The 19,000-nt window shown below is 46.7% G+C and overlaps 1 protein-coding gene across 6 annotated transcripts in view; it reads left to right on the top strand.

The window, feature by feature from the left end:
- Window positions 1-13,418, top strand: part of A1CF (APOBEC1 complementation factor) — a 30,215-nt gene extending 16,797 nt beyond the window's left edge. For 2 of the 6 annotated variants that reach the window (XM_054206807.1, XM_054206812.1), the window contains 6 exons: window positions 1,637-1,734; window positions 2,636-2,906; window positions 4,404-4,612; window positions 6,962-7,098; window positions 7,769-7,902; window positions 10,970-13,418. In XM_054206807.1, the coding sequence (XP_054062782.1) occupies window positions 1,637-1,734; window positions 2,636-2,906; window positions 4,404-4,612; window positions 6,962-7,098; window positions 7,769-7,902; window positions 10,970-11,121 (1,001 nt within the window). In that variant the 3' untranslated portion in view covers window positions 11,122-13,418. Of the gene's footprint in view, window positions 1-1,636; window positions 1,735-2,635; window positions 2,907-4,403; window positions 4,613-6,961; window positions 7,099-7,768; window positions 7,913-10,969 lie in introns of all 6 variants that reach the window. The other 4 variants (XM_054206811.1, XM_054206809.1, XM_054206806.1 and 1 more) reach the window with 4 other exon arrangements.
- Window positions 13,419-19,000: the final 5,582 nt, after the last annotated feature.

The raw sequence follows: 19,000 nt of genomic DNA, 5'->3' as shown, positions 1-19,000 counted from the left end.
CCAGCAGGAAGGTCATGCTCTCCAAATGTACCGAAGGGGACAATATTCCCCCTGTAATGTCACACGGACAGTCTCTACGTGGAGGTGACCTGAGGGTGGGTGTCACATCGCTTTGCCCCAGCAGAGGCAGGGAAGAGCAGGATTTTTGGCTCAAGCAAGGATCAGTAACAAAGCGCACTCTCAAGGAGGCAGAAGGGGGATTTTCAACACACAGAGAGTTCATTAAAGCCCTGACTTGTAAACAAGGCATCAGCATATAAATCCCATAACTTTGGGCTTAGAAAATCACTCTCCAACCCCAGAAGGACACAAAGTGCTACTTACCGTTCTGGTGTCATTTTGAAGACGTGCAGGCTGCTCAGGTTATAGGCTGGGACAGGCTTCATTTAGCCCACTGGAGCTCCTAATGACTCCCCCTGAACTCCAAAGAAATATATTTTCTCCTGCCGTTATTTAAGTTAAGTGCTTTTTGTGGCAATATGACATTTCCCTGTGCACCTGTTCAGCTTTAAAGGGTAAGAAGCCAACAGAAGAGTCGTTCAGCATATATTTCTAAAGGATGTGTTTGGGGGTGTTACTGTTTCGGTGGCTGACGATGTGCTTCCCAACTCACAGGAGCGGGGAAGATGAACAATTAGAGAAGGAAAGGCAGATCTCTAAAGCTTGTGACCACAGGGAATGGGATCAGCGTGGTTATTTTGGAGACAAACTTACTAGTGCTGAGTATCTCAGTGCTGGGAAGTTCCCGGTGGCAGAGCAGCTGACTAGGGAAAGGGAAAGGTGTAGAGGGTGGATATAGAAGAGAAGAACAAGAAGCCGTTTACATTTGAATTGTTTTGGGTAATCACAGAGGTGTAAGAAAGACCTGGGCTGGAGGCAACAGTTTGGATGTCTCCAGCCCAACCCTGCTCCCAACATTGCCAACATCGCAGCTGCAGCAGACTGATTTGGGCTGTGTCCAGGCAAGTCAGGGCATCCCTGGGGATGGGGATCCCTCACCACCTGGTGCTGCATCCCAGGGATGCCCCACTCGTGCAGGAAAAGCTGTTTCTTAGGGCCAAACATGCTGCCCCATCGGTCCCAACCCATCCCCACGACTGGGTGCTTGTTCTTGCTGAATATCCTGAGTCGATGGTTAAGATAAAATCCTCCATGTGTTATGGCAGAGTTATCAGCTTTGCTCAAGCTGCCCCTGAGTAACATGTCTGATGGAAGTACAAAACCACCGAGATGGCGATCACATGGTGACATTACCTGTAGCTCACCAAACCTTGGGCTGTTGCATGCCCTGCTCGGCCATCTGGTCTTGGTGGTCTGTCACAAAAGGGAGACAAAAGACCCTAGGTAGTGTCCAACAGAGCATTTTGGACGGGAAAAAAACACTGCAGTTTAAGGGGAAACTTACTGGTGTCTGACTCCAAATACTTCCAGTTTGCCTTGAAATTCTACAACCATTATATATTTACTTTCTCATGGCATATACATCCTAAGAGGTAAGAAGACACTGCCCACTTGTTCTTTTACCTTTGATCAGCATTCGTTCTCCAAGGGCTCATAACCCAACTCAGTTGCTCTTTCAGATCTGTATTTTCCAACTAATACGCATTTCCAACGAATATTTCAACGTTTTCTGCAGGTGCGGTGGAGAGAGTAAAGAAAATTAGAGACTACGCCTTTGTGCACTTCAATAAAAGAGAATATGCGGTGGAAGCTATGAAAGCCTTGAATGGGAAGGTAAAGCTGCTGTAAATGCTAATTCACGGGGCTTATGTGCAGTGTATTATACACAACTGAAACAAAGCCGTCTGGTTTATTAGCTACAGAAACATCCTGAAGGTGTTAGCCCTATTTTCTCTTTGCAGGCTGCTTTTATACCTCTGAATTCGCCTTTCAGCAGCTCTGATGCACACAAACTGTTCATTTTGGCTTCTTGCTCCTTGCATTTGTGCTAAATGTTTGCCCAGCTCAGAGTGTAGTTCGCTGCTCAAGAAAAAACCAAAAAGCAGAGCAAAGCCGAAACAAGGACTCGCAAACAAGGGGTTATGAGCTCCCTTGGCTCACATTCACATCTTTTTTCCACATCTACCAACAAAAACACTCACAGGACAGCATGCGAATGGCAAATCGGGACAAACAAGGTCAACCCAAAACATCTGCTCCAAATTCAGATGCGGATTTGCAAGAAGGTTGCTGTATTTAGTACTTCTTGCACTACATGTAATTCACGGCACTGTAATGCAAGAGCTGTTCCCAAAGAGGTGTTAACGCCGCTCCTATTTTTAGTGCTATTGCTATTCTCCATAGGAGCACGTATAATCTCACTGATTTATGTGCTGCTTTGCAGGGAAGCGAAGCCTTTTGAAGGCTTCACAACTAGGCTGCTTTGGTTATGGAGCCTCTCCCGGCTAGGGTCAGGGCTGGGTGCTCTCAACATGTTAGGCCTTCACCCAGCCAGTGCCTTCTTCCACCTGTGGGAGGGAGACTTTGGCTCTTTTTGGGTGGTTTTCTGCATCTTCCCATCCCATTAGCAAACCATGTGGGGAAAATGCCTCCCTAGGCAGGATAATCCCCATGCATTTTGGAGACTTACACCTGTGCTTCTCCTGTGCTCTCTCCACACCACTCTGGCATGAAGGTGCTGGATGGGTCCCCGATTGAGGTGACATTAGCCAAACCCGTTGACAAGGACAGCTACGTCAGATACACCCGGGGCACAGGCGGCAGAGGTACCATGCTGCAAGGAGAATACACCTATGCCTTCGGACATGTGTACGACCCCGCCACTGCCTACCTGGGTGCCCCAGTTTTCTACGCACCCCAAGCCTATGCAGCTATTCCCAACCTCCACTTCCCTGCCACCAAGGGGCTCAGCAACAGGAGCATCATCCGGCCCCCGTCCATCCGAGGTAACTCCTGTCATGCCAATACTCAGCTCTAGCAAAATATCTCTGCCAGGGCTTGGGTGGCTGCTCCCTAGACTCGTGTTGAGGGCGTTGGCTTTGCCCTGGATTCTGGACCTCTTTCAGAGAGGGATGGAAAACAGTTTTTAGACTCTGTCCTTCCTAAAGATGCAGCGATCTTCCAGCAGACCAAGCAGGGCATAAAAAAAATAACCATTTTCCCAGAGCGAGCCTGAAAGAGCGTCCAGATTGCCCTCGATCCAGCATAAATAAACACAAATCCTTCTGGTTTTGCCCCAGCGGGGAAGACCAAATAAAACAGCTTTCCTTTCCCCCCTTCAGAGCCAACTTCCTCAACCAGGCACCGGCACAGCTCTCCACTGTGTTTCCGCTTCACTTTGAAGGTCACAGGGAAAGTATTTCCAGTCCTGGTGTTTTCTGACCCAAAGCCATGGAGTTTCCCAAGGAGGTCTCGCATTGCCCTGTTGCAGGGTAGGGAACCAGCACTGAAATCAAGGAAGCCATTAATTGTGAGCCTTGGGAGATGGACTCCTTTCGGGGAGGGATCATTAACCTAATAATAAGCAGTCTATGAAAACAGAGTATTTCTGAAAGCTGCCTTTGATCTTGGGTGACCACACCTGGAACCAAATAAAATTCCCAGGCTCAGGTACCCCCAAATTAAATATTGTTGCAGTCATCATTTGGTAAGTGCAGAAGCTTGGGGGGTTAGCAAAAAAAACAAATAAATCTGCCCATTTGATCTTCCTTCCAAAGACGATGCCTGTGGCAGTCAGCTTGTGTCCCCAAGCCCATGGCCAGGTCCCATGGCAGGCTGGCACCCTGTGTGGCACCCTGGTAGGGCTGGCAAGGACTGTGCTGGCGAATTTTTCCCCCTTCCCAAGGAAGGGGACAGGGGAGTGGGAATATCCCCTTGCTGCCCCCCATGTTTTTGCCTGCACAGGTGAAAGAAGCTTCTACGAAGGTTGCATTGGGAAAGGTGCAGCTGTGACAACCCACCAGCCTTCTCTTGCCTTACAGTCTCCCCAGACTCCCAAGTAGGGCTCCCTGAGGAAAAACGGAATCACAACGCGGTGGGGGGAAAAGTCTTTTAGTTCATATAAGCCATGTATAAACTCTGAATTCCTCAAGACAGTGAAATTACACTGGTGGGTAGCAAGTGATATCAGATGTCCCCTTTCTGCCTTGCAACAACAAATCTAGGTAGAAAGATGCCACAAAACCAAAATGATCAGAGAAGATAGAAACTGGGTCATAAAGAAGCAGGGCTTCCCCCCAAAAAACCTCACCTGTCCAAGCATATGAGCCCGAAGAGAAAGGGTGTCAATGTTGACCCTGGGTTTTCCCAGCAGCAGGCTGTGGTAGGTTCCTGCCCATTTTCTTCCCAAACCCAGTGAGTGGGTCTAACTTTTCCATTTCAGCGAGAATCAGGGTAATTTTTCCGGTGATTTGATTCAGTTTAATGCCTTCTTACATTCCTAGAAATTTACATGAATGTACCTGTAGGGGCTGCGGGAGTTAGAGGACTGGGAGGTCGTGGCTACCTGGCGTACACGGGCCTGGGGCGCGGATACCAGCTCAAAGGAGAAAAGAGGGGAGAGGATAAACTCTACGACCTCTTGCCAGGAATGGAGCTCACGCCGATGAACCACGTCACACTAAAGCCCCAAGGGATCAAACTCGCTCCTCAGGTGCGTGCGCGAAAATGAGAGTCAATATCCCGGCCAGAGGTTGTCTTTGCCCAAAATGCTTTTGGGGAAACGGCCCCCTGCTTGAATCTGCACTGGGGACTGATAACTAAAACCGTTTTTGCATCTCAAAAAGGCATTAAAAAAATAAAATATTACTAGTTCCATCTTGCAATACCTACGGTATTGTGGTATTACAGTGTCTGCTCTCCCTCGGAGGGGAGCTTTCATAAATGCCCATGGGTGTAAGAAGAAATCCAGCTATGGCTGTCGCCCCATAAAAGCACTGAGGGTGAAGAAACTCTCACCCAAAATGGGTTTGATAAACAGGATGCCTCGCTCGGGGCTTTACCAAGAAATAAATGTGCATATATAGGAAAACAATGTACATTTTAAAATCATTTATGGGGAAAGAGGTGTTGACTGCCTGCACATCCCAGCCCAGCACAGAAACTCTGGTTGCTCAAGGAGGCTTTTGATGTGGTTGTGCGTGCAGGACTGGGATCCAGCTGGATGGATGAGGGCTGAGGAGAACAAACCCAGAATAAATTCCCCGAGTTTCGGAGGGTCTGGCTCTGATGGCATCTCCTTTCCCCTTACATCATCCAAAGCAACATGAGAAACTAACTTCACCCTGAATTTTGAAGCACATCTTTGCCTATTGATACTTCAATTGCCACAGCATCTGGCTCGCTGAAGTGTATGAAAACATCCTTTTCTCCCCCGGAAAACTGGAAAGTGGGTTTTTTCACCCCCTCCCTGCAAAATTTCACAGTCCCCTTACTCTATTTTATCAGCATATAAGAGGGGTGAAATAGCCTGAGCAGTGCTGCACCACCTTAGGGCAAGTGAAATGCATTTTTTCATCTTCCCAGCTATGCCAAACCATCGCTGCCTGTATGTCAAACAGCGCAGTAACAGCGCCGGGCCCTTGCAACGCTGTTTTTTTGGGGCACATTTTTCCCAGCAGCTGAGCTCCCTAATCCCCCCACTGCTACTGTTTTAAAACAGCAGGTCCTAAACAGCTACAGCTTGCTTCATGACATCCTTATTAATAGGACAGCCTCATTAATACCTGGCAACTTGGTTGGCTTCCCCATCCGTTGCACTGAGACCGTTTCAACAGCATCTTTAAAATGATGGATTTCGTTGCCATTGCCTAGCTGGGATGCCCGGTGTTAATAAGTAGATCTGCCTTCTTGAGGATTTAAATGTTGGTGTAACATTATAAAACTGACATCCATATAAAGGTGTTGGGACAGCAGGGGACAGGTGTTGCTATAGCAAAAAGTGTAATGGACTAGTCTAATTTACACTATGAAGTGCTAAACTGCAGTTGGAGCTAGGGTTACAAAATCAAAAGCAGCACTGACATTTAAATGTTACGCTTTCATTCTAAATAAAATCAAGTGTAATTTTTAAATAGGGTAGACCACAGAAAGACACAGGTTGGAGGCACCTGAGGGTCTGGGATCCGACCCACAGCCAGTGCCGTAAAGCCCCAAGACCCAACATCTTCCCAGCTGAGTGTCAGGTCTGGTGGAGCTACTTGAAAAAAAACCAAACTGGTCCAAACACTGCTCACAGGGAGGCATGGGAACACCACGCTCTTTTCAAACCCGTTTGGGACAGTACACACGCAGTGGGTTAAAAAAACAAAAACAAAAACAAAAAAAAACCACAAAAACCCACAAAAAAACCCCCAAAGCCAAAGCAAGAGAATTTCTGGACAGTGATTCCCAATTACCATGGAATAAGCTGTGCTAAGGCTGGGGGCAACGCGGTTCAGCGTTTCTCTTTCCAACTAGAAGCAGAAATCGCCTATTGAAGCCTGTATAATTAATTGGATGGAAACACTGCCTTTTTTCTTTTTTTTTTTTAAAAAAAAAAAGGAGACTATTTGGAGTTTTCATGCACTGTAAACCACTAAGCCGGGGAGGTAACAGAGCAGTGAAGATGAATGCAACCCTAGTGTTTTAGCACTGTTAAACAGACGTGCACAGATAGAGTTTTTGGGGAGAATTCAAAGAAAACCACACCAATAACAGAATAAAACAGCTAATCAGCAAAAGGACAAAGCTGTCCAATTTAACGGGGTAGTAATTAACTTCAGGAATTACACAGGTCTTTAAAATATAAAAAAAATGGATGAATCTTATACTTCAAGGTGAATGTAGTATCCTGTCAATCATTTATTTTATGTTTCTTTTGCTAAGCCTTGGGGAAGCTGCCACGGCACCCCTGAAAACCCTTTGGAGGGAAGGAAGCTGACCGGTGCAGGGGCTGGAGCTGGGCGAGAAGGCTATTGAGCGGCAATTAACCCGAGCACAAAATCCTTTTTCTCCCTTCTAGATCTTAGAAGAAATCTGCCAGAAAAACAACTGGGGACAACCTGTTTACCAGCTCCACTCTGCAATTGGCCAAGACCAAAGACAGCTCTTCCTGTACAAAATCACCATCCCTGCCCTTGCCAGCCAGAATCCCACCATGTATGTAACTATTTGAGGTTTTCTGGGGTTTAGGATTTTTTTTTTAAATTCCATTTTATCTAGCATCTCTCCTCAAAATACAATTTCACAGGTCTCTCTCTCTCTCTATATATATATATGTATTTATATATTAGGGAGAAAAACATCCACAAACTAAACCGGACCGATAGTGATGTCTACCACGCTCAGTGCTCTCTCTCTGGTGGTGCAAAGATTAGAGAAAGCCAGAAATGATCAGGCAAAAGGGCGCTTTTTAGTACAAAAATAAAGCATATGCTAGCTCTTGTGGGGAAAAAGAAAGCAGCTCGAAGGAACATGCTGACAATTCAGTTCCAAATATGATTCTAAGCATTTCTGACCTAAAACATTGTTTGCTGTGTATTTTAAAGAAAAATCCAGACTTCAGCAGGCTTTCTCTTGGACTGAAAATGCCCAGCGTGCTCTGACAGGACGTTGTGTCCAAAATGCTAGGGCTGATAAACTCAGCAAAGTAGCTGGACTACTATGAGGAGAGTCTTTTTTGTTAATGCATCAGCACAGTAAAATAATGTTTCCATTTGATACGTGGGATGATGCCACCAATGAGTGGATCAAAACATCTTGCAGGAAAGTCCTAGAGCAAAAAAAAACCAAAAACCAGAAACAAGCTGACATTTTGCTGTACTCACAGACATCCCTTCACGCCACCTAAGCTCAGTGCCTATATCGATGAAGCCAAAACCTACGCAGCAGAATACACCCTTCAGACACTGGGGATTCCCACGGAAGGAGCAGAGGTGCCTCCTGCAGCCCCAGCTTTTCCAGGTATGGGAAGGTCTGTACAGCAAAGGTCTCCGGGAATCTTATTTTGCCTGCTGCTTCCTTGAGGATGTCAAGAACGAAGCCATTTTTGGCCACTGAGGACAGCCTGGCTGTGCTCCCCCACACCCCTCTACCTTGACTTGTGTTACTTATGTGTATGGCATCTTTATTGCCTATATGGTAATTTTTCTCTATATCGGGACTACCCAAATTACGGTGTGCTTACCACAGAGCATCTCAGGCTGGAGGCACCAGGGTGGGGGGTGGTTCTCTGGTCCGACCCTGCTCCCAGCAGGGTCAATGCCACAGATACAGCAGGTTGCCTGGGGCCGTGTCCGGGCAAGTTGGTCCAAGGATGGGAATCCACCACTGCTTGGACCCCATCCCAGGTATGCGCCTCCTTCCAGTTTGTGGATGCCTCCCTTCAACTGGGAGCCCCTGATAGGATGCAGGATCCAGAATTGGCATACCCGATGATCCTTCCTGGCTGCAGTCTGGCTGATGCCACCCAGGATGGCGTGGATCTTCCTCACTGCAAAGATGAATGGTTGATTGATTCACGGTCCATTCATCCTCCCCCAGCACCCCCAGCTCTTTTTGAACCAACACTTTTGATTTCATCTGCCAAAGAAATCATAGAATTGCCTAGGTTGGAAGGGATCTTTCAGATCATCTAGTCCAACCGTCAACGTAATTCTGACAGAAAACATCACTAAACCATATCTCTAAGCTCTATGTCTACCCATCTTTTAAGTACCTCCAGGGATGGTGCCTTAACCACTTCCCTGGGCAGCCTGTGCCAATGCTTAATAACCCTTTCAGTGTAAAATTTTTTCCTAATATCTAATCTAAACCTCCCCTGGAGCAACTTGAGGCCGTTTCCTCTTGTCCCATTGCCTCTTACTTAGGAGAAGAGATCGACCCCCACCTCTTTACCCCCTCCTTTCAGGGAGTTGTAGAGCACGCTAAGGTCTCTCCTCAGCCTCCTTTTCTCCAGGCTGAACACCCCCTGCTCCCTCAGCCGCTCCTCACAAGACTTGTGCTCCAGACCCCTCACCAGCTCCATTGCTCTGGAGACGCTCCAGCCCCTCGATGTCTTTTTCATGGTGAGGGACCCAAAACTGGACACAGCCCTCGAGGTGGGGCCTCGCCAGTGCCCAGTACAGGGGGACAATCGCTGCCCCAGTCCTGCTGGCCACACTGTTCCTGATACAGGCCAGGATGCTGTTGGCCTTCTTGGCCACCTGGGCACACTGCTGGCTCATATTCAGCCGCTGTCGACCAACACCCCCAGGTCCTTTTCTGCTGGGCAGCTCTCCAGCCACTCTGCCCCAGGCCTGTAATGCTGCACGGCGTTGTTGTGATACAACCGTGAAAGTTAGGATCTGATCCCAGCTCTCACCACCCCCGGAAGGTTTTTTTTTCCCAGTTTGGGAATTCATACTCAACAGCTTTTGAAACTGCCCAAAACATCTTGGGAAGTCATGGAAAACACAGGCTGGGAGCAGGAATCCAGCTCGCAGGCATTACATTGACCGTGCTCTCCAGCATGACCGTGATTCTGATGTAGTGGGAGCAACTCATGCCAAACTGCACATGAGGAATGCATTAGTCAGTACTATTGAGTTGTTTGGAGTGTCTCAAGGATGGATTTTAAAAAAAAAAAAAAAAAATCTATCCGGCTTCCTGCCACAAGAGTCCGCAAAAGCCACAGAAAAATCAATTTGTCTGGGTTTGTGCAAGCTTCCGCAGCGTGGAAACCAAATGGGCTCTTTATTGAATTCAGTTTCCACTTACTGCTTAATTATAATCTCTCCTTTTTCTTTCATCCGCCCTTATTTATTTGTCTTGGAAACTCAACAAATTGACATACATTAAACTTTCTTCTTGCAACACACACCGGTCCTTGATCAGGGCTTGCTGAAGTCCAGCTCAGCTCAGGCCATGCCCAGGTGGCAGCTCATTTTTCTTATGATGGTGGCAGATACTCTTTAAATGACGTATTTCTCCATTCCTAGTTGAAAGGTCGCACCTTGCTTTGCTGGTGCAAAGAAGATACTTTGAACAGACACAATACTCAAATTACAGCAAATTTCTCATGTTTTCCCCAAAGATGACTCCTCCGACGAGACAACGTGCTCTCAGTGTTGCCCAATATCTCCATTCCCTGCACCAAGAGGACCTCGGCTCTGACTGACATTGAGTTGTTCCCATTGCCCAGCTGGTCAGTCAGAGATTTTGGACCCTGGGAGATGTAGTTTGTCAGCAGAGCCTGAGCCTGGTCCAGCAGAGAGCCAATCATTCCCCAGCTGCTCTTCCCCAATTTGGGCTTTGTCTTAATCCGATTCTTTCACAACAAAGTATTGTGGTCTGGTCAAAAAGCTGCTATCCCCTGCTTTCAGACAAACCAGCCCCAAACGACGTTTGTTTTCCCAGTGATTCATTTTAAACCAGCAAAGCTAACATTTTCCCATGGAAAATTTTCAAGTGTTGAAACCACATTTTCCATTAGAAACTGATGGGGAAAAAAAAAAAAAATCCAGTTTACTAAATATTTTCTCCTCGATGTTGCATAGAGGGACTTTCCCTCCTCTCTAATGTGGCTGTCCTGAATTTTATGCATTTTGACTGTGAAAGGTATCGGAGCCATATTTTCCCTACGAAACCTGCCCAGATTTCCTCTATATTCCCTCATTTTCTTGCCCTCCTCACGTCATGCACTGGGGGACGGGTACAGGGCACCATTAACACCCTCTTAGCTCAGAAATAATCGCAGCCCAAGGAAAAAATATGCCACAGAGAAGGACGTTTTTCAAGTAGGGTGTTTAACAAATAACAGGTGAGAAAATGCAGTACTTTTCCAGCTTCTTTTTATTACCTTTAACGTGGAGAAAAAACATGCCAGAAATGACCTATTTAATTTAATTAGATTATTCCCATTAACAAACCCATCGCTCCCTACGTCATTCCCATCGGCAGCAAAGTCCTGCCATCAAAAGCTCTCAGGCGATCGTGAGTTTTGAACAGGTTTTCCATTAATCTGCATTTTTTCCCCTCCTTTCCGCTGCAGGATATACCATTGCTAACGCAGCTGCGACGGTTGCAGCCACCCAGCTCAAACAAGCAATGACTATGGGACAAGATCTAGCGACGTACGCAGCCTACGAAGCCTACCCCGCCTTCGCCGTCGCTGCACGCAGCGATGGCTACGGAGCGTTTTAATCCTGTCTTTAATCAGGTTCCCTTAAATGGAGCACAGGCAGGAAGGAAAAAAAAAAAAAATCTGTCTGGTAATTCTTACACCCTCGTGATTTTAACTGAATCTGTCGCCAAAGGTTAGATTTTAGTCGGAGTTTCAGTCTTGTAGTTCTTTAGTTTCGTAAGAGGATACTAGGGGGAGAAAGGAGAAATAAAAAAAAAAAAATAAAAAAATTACTCAAAATCAGACTTTCACGCTAGAAAGCAAAATCTCAGACCAGAAAATAAGTTGTTCTCAGGTGTGTGTATATACATACATACATACATATATATATGTATATATACATACACACCATTGTGTGTGTGTTTACAAGCACCAACCTGTGCTGAAAGCAGTTGGTCCCGTGGACCCTGTGACACGGGACCGGGGAGGGATGGAGTGTCCCGTGTATCAGGAGTTCTCCTCCGTTCACCCCAAAATCTCTCGAGCCAGGCAGAGCAGCGGGTAAAATGAAAGGTCGCCCTTTGGTCTCCGGTTTGCCTCTTACTACCTCCCAGCATCCCGTGCCACCAGCGCCGTGGGGATGTGGTTCAGGCATCTCAACCGTCTTTTAAATCCATTCTGGCACAGCCAAGGAAAAAAGACATCTATCATAAGCGTGTCTGCCCAGACTAACAGGCTAGTTTGCACGGTCTTGAACGCTGATTTGATTTTTAAAGCAGGAGGCAAGCATTCAGCAGAGTTTTCTCTCTTACTTTGCTACTTCCCAGCCACACCTGCAAGTCGCAAACCAGCAAATAACGGTGTATTTTCTCCACCTCCAACCAAATGGCACGTGCAGTGAAAGACAGGAAAACTTTTAGGACTATGAAGTTCGAAGACCAAAAAAAGTGCTATTCATTAGGGACAATTCTCTACTTAATTAGAGCACAAGAGCTCACAGCTGTGGCCCAGTAATAACAGATAACAGGGACCTCTACAGGAGTAAAATTTTACACAGGGAACATTTTCGACAGGATGGAAAAAGCCCTGCCTGGCTGTCAATGCCGCTTTACACATTAAAGCACGGCTGCTGGCTGCTGCGATTCTTGCAAAAATCAATTTAGTGGAAGAGGGTTCATGCCAACGGTAAAGGCACCTCTTGTTTTGGAGAGCACTGGCGTTGGTGTTGCGTTTGAATGCTTCGGGGGTGCTGAGAGCATCCTTTGGTTTACAGCAGGAGGGCATTATCCATTTGTTTTTGCCATTGGATTGAGGCAGGAATAACAATGCTCTAGAGATATGGGAGAAACCCAGTGTTAGATAACTACAGCAGACATGTTAATCCTATATAATATATCCTATACAGTAATGCACACTAAGAAAACTTGAATCTGCTCAGTCTAGGACCAAAAAAACCCTATTTAGGGGGGAGATTTCACAACTGAGGTGATGATGCCCATTAATTCCAATAGGTCTGGCCCCAAATTTTTCATCTGATCTAAACGAGGTAATGTGGCACTTTACCGGCCATTTTAAGTGGAGCTTTTCTGATGCATCCCCAAAGCTGTACAAAGCACAACGGTCTGTGACAAGGTGTTGGCTACCAGGAGATAAGTGTTTTCTCTTCTTATGCTGCATCTGACTCGATTTCGCTAGGAATGGAACAAAAACACACAAGCTGTATAGTTTGCGGTCTTATTAGACCCTTTCTATTTATAAAGTAGCTCCTTAGGGTGATCCTAAAGGTATTACAAGCCCTCTGTGGTTGCCTTTCGGCATGCTTGGCTTTGCAGAAAACGACAAACCTGTTCACAGAGGGTGAAATAACCGAGAGTGTTGTAGGTATCGTGGCTTTATTTTTCTCTTCTGTCTGTGTCTTTTAAGTCGTGTTTGGCTGCCAACGAGTCACATATCCCTGCATGTCTCTCTCTCGAAGACTAGTGTTGGCAGAAAGTGTTTCTCACTTTCCACATTCAATAATTTTAGTCTGCTTTTTCAGCTATTTATATAAGTTCAGAAAGATGTCAAAGAAAAGGGCAAGAAGCAGTATTAAAAAGTGTGTGCATGAAGCACTTATTTTTGTACACTTAGTACAATATTTGTATAGAGTTTTAACACTATGAAGTGTAGCGAAAAATCACACCGTCCATTTACTGGAGGAAAATCATGTACGTCTAAACAGAATAAAGTGAAAATGGCAGCTCAATTATCCATTACGAGGAAATTATGACTGGGATTAAATTCTGTGAAGCAAGTCTGTAATTCTAGAGTAATCCAGGGACATTAACTGGACTTTGAAATATCATTAAAACTTTTTAAACCAACGTACCTGCCTCCGTCCTTTTATACCCGGCGTTTCATCTGAAAGGGTCATCCTGTGCATGGTAAATAAGAGCACACTTTGCTCTGTAGGGATCAATTCGAGGTCAGACAGGCAAAGTCACAAGCTGCTCGGCAATGCCTGGCGTGTTTTCAGCATGCACTTTGGTGACACTTGGCATGCATACGCAGCAGAAAAATCAGCAGTTACGCTTCTGCAGTTGTAAGTAAAAAAATCACAGGGGTTAAGGGTTTTTTTCCACCGCCTCTTTGGCCAAGATTTATCTGTCTGTGAATGCTGCAGGAATCCCTTTTGCTATAAATTTATTACAGTGGTAACACCTTTGTTCCTTACCTGGTCCCAATGGAGGTGTCTTGGGGGGGTGATATTGATAGCAAGACAGCACCGTGCAAAAATAAGGGGGTAGACAGGGCGACACGTGACTTAGGGCTGTGATGGATTGGTCTCACCTTGGGAAGGGCCTGTTGCGAGGTCGCTGACGGGTAGAGCAAGGACAGCCCAGGTTGTTCTAAGAAGAGGAGGACCTGCCACTTGGAAGACCCTCACAGTTAAATGACTGAGCAATAGCAATTCCTGCTTTCACGCCCAGTACAAAGGGTTCTGGTTTTGCACCTTTTCAGAGCGATCCTGAGCCCAGTAAGCGGGGGAAGATCTGGTACCTTGCTAACGATAGCAGTCAGCACCCAACCAAAGGCCTCCCTACCAAGCCAAAAGAGATTTCGCCAAAATAGCTTGACATTGTTCTTCCAGACTTACAAAGAGGTCAGCTGTATTCTGGGTTTTAGCAAGAACAGAAGCTCTGCCAGCTCGATTATTTTACCTCATTAGCTTTTTCTGATGTCCTGCTTTCGTTTTCTTTGAAACCAGGGCAATGGCAGAATTCATTTTTGTTTCCCCTCTCGGAGAACTGAGATTCCCTCTTTACTCGGCAGCAGCTGGATGCTGAATTTTGGAGAGAAAGAATGATTTTTCAGGAAAGCTCAAACCCACAACCCAACGTAAAAAACATTACTTCCCATTTGTAAAGATGTGGGCTCCCAGCAGTAGCAAGACAAAGTCAAAAAACATATCCATCCTCCATGAACGAGCCTAAGACATGTTTGGGCCCTAAGTGATGAGAAGATCAATGGCCCAGAAAAATCAGCAGATAGACACACATTTGGCTGCTTGCAGGGCAGGAGGTACAAAAACTGCGTTTTCCTACTCCCTTCTTCCATCCAGCCCTGTTCTGAAGGTCTCTATAGCGTGGGGCCTCGCATACGAGGTGCAAAGTGAGAATAAAACACGTCTGCGGATTACACAACAACTCCGCCTTTGGATCTGGATAGACATCCCACACAGAAACTATTTCCCATGTCCCACTGAAACCCCCTCTTTAATTCCATGGCACAAGGTCTCCAGTGACTTTCGAGGGGAGTCGCTTTATCTTTGACCTTGCATGGCTCCCTTTTCCCAGTAGCCCAGCTACATCTCTCACAGACCACCTCATCTCCCCATCACATACCTACCTGGATTTCCCTTTTTAGGGCAAAAAAAACCCCCAAACCTTTGGAGGGTGACATTCCAGACAGGGACCACAAATCACTGCTGTTCACTAGCTGCTTGGGGGTCAGCCTGGCCCTGGAGCTACTCATGTTACGTTCATGGGATGCTCCTTTCTTCCAAGGGCTGGAAATTATCATGTCCCCCCAGACCCTCGGTCTTGGCCAAAACTGCAATTCTCAGCTGACCTTTGTTAAGTGCCAGTGGGGGGCTTAGACATCCCCTACCCATCAACCCCCCTCCTTCACGGGGGTGGGCTGCTCTATCCCTGGAGATCCTCTGCTACCTCAAACCCTCAAACTCCTCTCTATGCCCAGAGACTTGTCCCAGCCCGGCTCCAGCTACCTGCAGGAGATGGGGATTGAGCACTTCCAGATTTGGGGCTCGTTAAGCGAAACACTGAAAGAGTGACGTTCCTTGGTCCGCAGACCCATGCAGATCGCTGCCGGTGGACCCGTAGGTAGGTTGCACCCAAATATCCTCTGCAAGAACGCATGCAAACAGCACCGGACAATGACAGGATCAGACAGATCCTAAAAGCCTGCATCAAAGCCCGGAGAGAGAAGAGGGATTCTTCCCTCCCCCGCCCCACCCCAGTGCCTTGGGTCAGATCCTAATTTAGCATCTCTTCTGCAGCTCCAAAATACTGTCGGTAAATTCAGGCAGGGTAAGATGTCGTGCAAGAGGAAAGTCGCGGCACGGCCAAGTTTTGCAGAGGAGCTCTGCAAGGCGGCTCAGCCTGCAGACGCAAATGAGTTTCTCAAGTTCATATTACTTTATGCCCCTCAATTAAAAAAAAAAAAAAAAAAAAAAAAGGTGGAGTTTTGCTCTCCTCCCCGAGCACGTACGCAGGGCACAAATGGCTATACATCGAAGAAGAGCAGCCCGAGCAAGGGAAGAGCAACTGTGATGAGCAACGCTATATTTAACGTCTGGCAAGTTGCCCAAATTCCTGCAAAATTTGCCTGGGCTGTGGCTCTGCTTAGCGGCGAGCTCGTCCTCCTGTAAAACGGCACTGGCACCTAGCGGCTGCCGGATTCAACCACGGCATCCCGAAACGTCTGGCGGGGAGGAGGGAAGGGCTGGTCGCCACCGTGTGCCAACAGCAGGTGACAGCCACAGCGTCATAAATAGAGCAAACGGAACAGGGGACTTCTCTCAACAGCCTTCCTCCCAACCGCGGCTCTCGGAGCTGCCGGGTTTTCTAGGAGCAGAAAAATTATGAAAATTTCTAAAAAAAACCCAAAAAAACCCAAACAAACCTCCCCCAAGCATCAAAAAGCCTGTGCCCACTGGTGACAAATCAATAAATAAGCCTTGTATGACGTGTTTCGCAAGGGAACCTGCTCTGGGGCCCTGGTGGGGCTCCCCAGATACCCTAATTCTGTCTCTGAACACCTCTGCTCCCACAAGAAACACCAGCTTCCTAAAAACTCTCTTTTGGGGGTCAGATGCTCATGTTTTACAGGACAAATCTTACCCAGGAGCATTTTAAGTGTGCGATTCAATTTTGCTTGCATACACGCGTTCAGTCTGAGCACTACTAAAAATAAAGCCCACGGTTAGCGTAATGCAATAATACAAACAAAATTATCCGAAACGGTGAAATAAAACACCTCAGTGTTAACCTGAGAAAAAATGAATCACTGTTTCCTTTTTCCCCAATGTGTTTCTTTTTAGGAAAACAGGAGCGCTCCCATGTAATTTATTCTAGTTTACACAGCCTAAGTGTGATGGCAAGTAGAGAGAGAGTGATTGTCAGACTGGGATTCGTTAGGCAGCACCATTTCCAGACCAGAAAGCAGCTCCCGTGTTCCATAAAGATGGTCTAACCTTGTTTTAAGGGGCTGCGTTGTTTTTCGTCACCGTGCATGGTCCCGCCTGAAAACACGAGCAAAGTGGGAAAAGCTTTTGCAAGAAACTTTCTGGCTCATTTCGCAGCTTGAGCCTTGCTGCGCTGACCAAGCCTGTCCCACGGCACAGTGGGATGCTGGAGCAGCATCCTCTGCTGCTGCCCATATCCCGCTGACGCCACTGCTGCCATCAGAGCAATTTTGCTGACAAGAACAGGGCGGATGGGCCGTCTGGGTGAGTTATGAGGAAAGGACATTAAGAACATCTTCTTCAGGGATTTGATTCCCAGCGTTGTTCTTCCAAAGCTCGCTCTTTCCTGACTCAATATTGCAATTGCTTTGAGCTCCTCCGGATGGGGATCTCTGAGACTGATTGCAGCTGGTTTAAAATGAATAATTCATTCTCTCCTACTGATTTTAAAGAGAGGTAAAATTATCCAACTGACGATTCTCTGAAGAATTAAAGAGATTGCATACAAAATTGGTACACATTATTGGAGCTTATTAAACATTTACAATTGTTTAGCTGTGAGACACTACAAGAATCCTAAATCCAGATCTGAAAGGCATATTTTGTTATCCCTGTGGCCCCCAGATCTACCACTGACAGAGGCTGGAAGAGACTTGGGGGCTGCGGAGCCATCCCTGCTTACTGCACCCCATGGCAGCCCTGGTGGGAGGCACCTCAGGAGGGACCTGCCACCAGCACTGGGTCAAGATGGTCATGGCTTCGTCCAGCTAGCTCCTGAAACCGCCAGGAGAAGATCCTCTACCTTCCTGCGGACCCTTTGGTGTTGAAATCCTTTCAGCCAACAGGTTTTGGGACTGTCCTTTGATGAAACCCTCCATTGATCTTTCACGTGGGTTGGAAAGGGACTACAAGCCCTGCTGGTCACCCACCCGTAGGTCATTCAGGCTTTGGCCATCAGCTCTGGGCAGCCCTTCATCCAGCCAGAACCTGCTCACCTTGTGTCCTTCTTGATGTTAAAACAGAACAGCCTGAGGTCTCTTCAGAGCTGCCTCACCCACAGCTTCAATTCTTAAGTTCAATTCTTACTGATTTCCACCTGCTGTACCTGAAGTACAAACTTTTTGTGATGAAATCCAACCCTGCTCTGATTGGACATCACTCACCTTTTGCTAGGAGCTGCGGGGTCTCCCTCACCAACAGGTCCCTCCTGAAGTCCCCATCTTGCATAAGGCCCCTGGTGTAACCCCAGCGCTCCCAATGACACCCTCGTATTGAAACAACCTGTGGCACATGTAAGCATCCTTACTTTTTACCTTTTTGATGTGACCTAAAGTGATATTTAGAAGTTAAAATGCCATCTGCTGCCCTTTATTGTGGTCGGAGGGCTGAGCAGGAGCTTAACACAAGGACAAGAGTGGACAAAGTCAGCCCCAAGGTCTCTCTCTCGCAGCATCCTGCCTCTGGAAGCACGCCACAGATGCGTGATGTCTTCAGGTCATAAAATCAGAGCAAACGTGTAGTCCTTCCAGGGACTCAGTGGTCTACAGTCCATCTGTAGTTTCTTGGGCCACTTGTAATTATTTGAGAGCTTTCAGAGCTTTCTCTTCCAAAAACTTGCCCGGCATCCTCTTGGAATAACACAAACCCACACGTGGTGGGCAGCACTGAGCCCACGTGGCACACTGGTCAGTTCAGAAGTGACAATTGTGAAAGAAAATAACACGGTCTAGAAAGCAAAAACTGCCAACCGCTTCAATATTTTATTTTGCGAGTGATTGGCTTTCCTTTCTTTACTTGAGACCTCTGAGGTAGGACCCTATACAGCCATTTTTATCAGGCACTTGTGAAACCGAGACCACCGATTTAAAGAGAGTTATGTGCAATTCACTTCATCTGACACCGCTGCCCACCCACGACCCGTAGTCTATGGTGGCTTTTAACTCAGAGAATGAATCCTCCAAATGTTCTAAATCAGAATGATTAAATGAAATATCATTCAAACCTTTCTGATGGGTATCTATCCTATTTCTCCCTTTACCTAAGAGGTCAGCTTTGCACTTCAAGCACGATTGATGAGTCTTCTCTTGTGATGCGTTGTGAACTCAGCAGCTCTTTCCAGTTTTATGGACTGGACTCAATTTTATGGACTATTTTATGGTCTGGATTATCTCCCAATATGCACTAATTCTCTCCAAGAGAGCCTCTTCATAATC

Source organism: Rissa tridactyla, chromosome 6, assembly GCF_028500815.1.
Source record: "Rissa tridactyla isolate bRisTri1 chromosome 6, bRisTri1.patW.cur.20221130, whole genome shotgun sequence".
NCBI classification, from domain to species: Eukaryota; Metazoa; Chordata; class Aves; order Charadriiformes; family Laridae; genus Rissa; species Rissa tridactyla.
The sequence above is the reverse complement of the archived record's forward strand: the minus strand, read 5'-3'. Positions and strand labels throughout refer to the sequence as shown.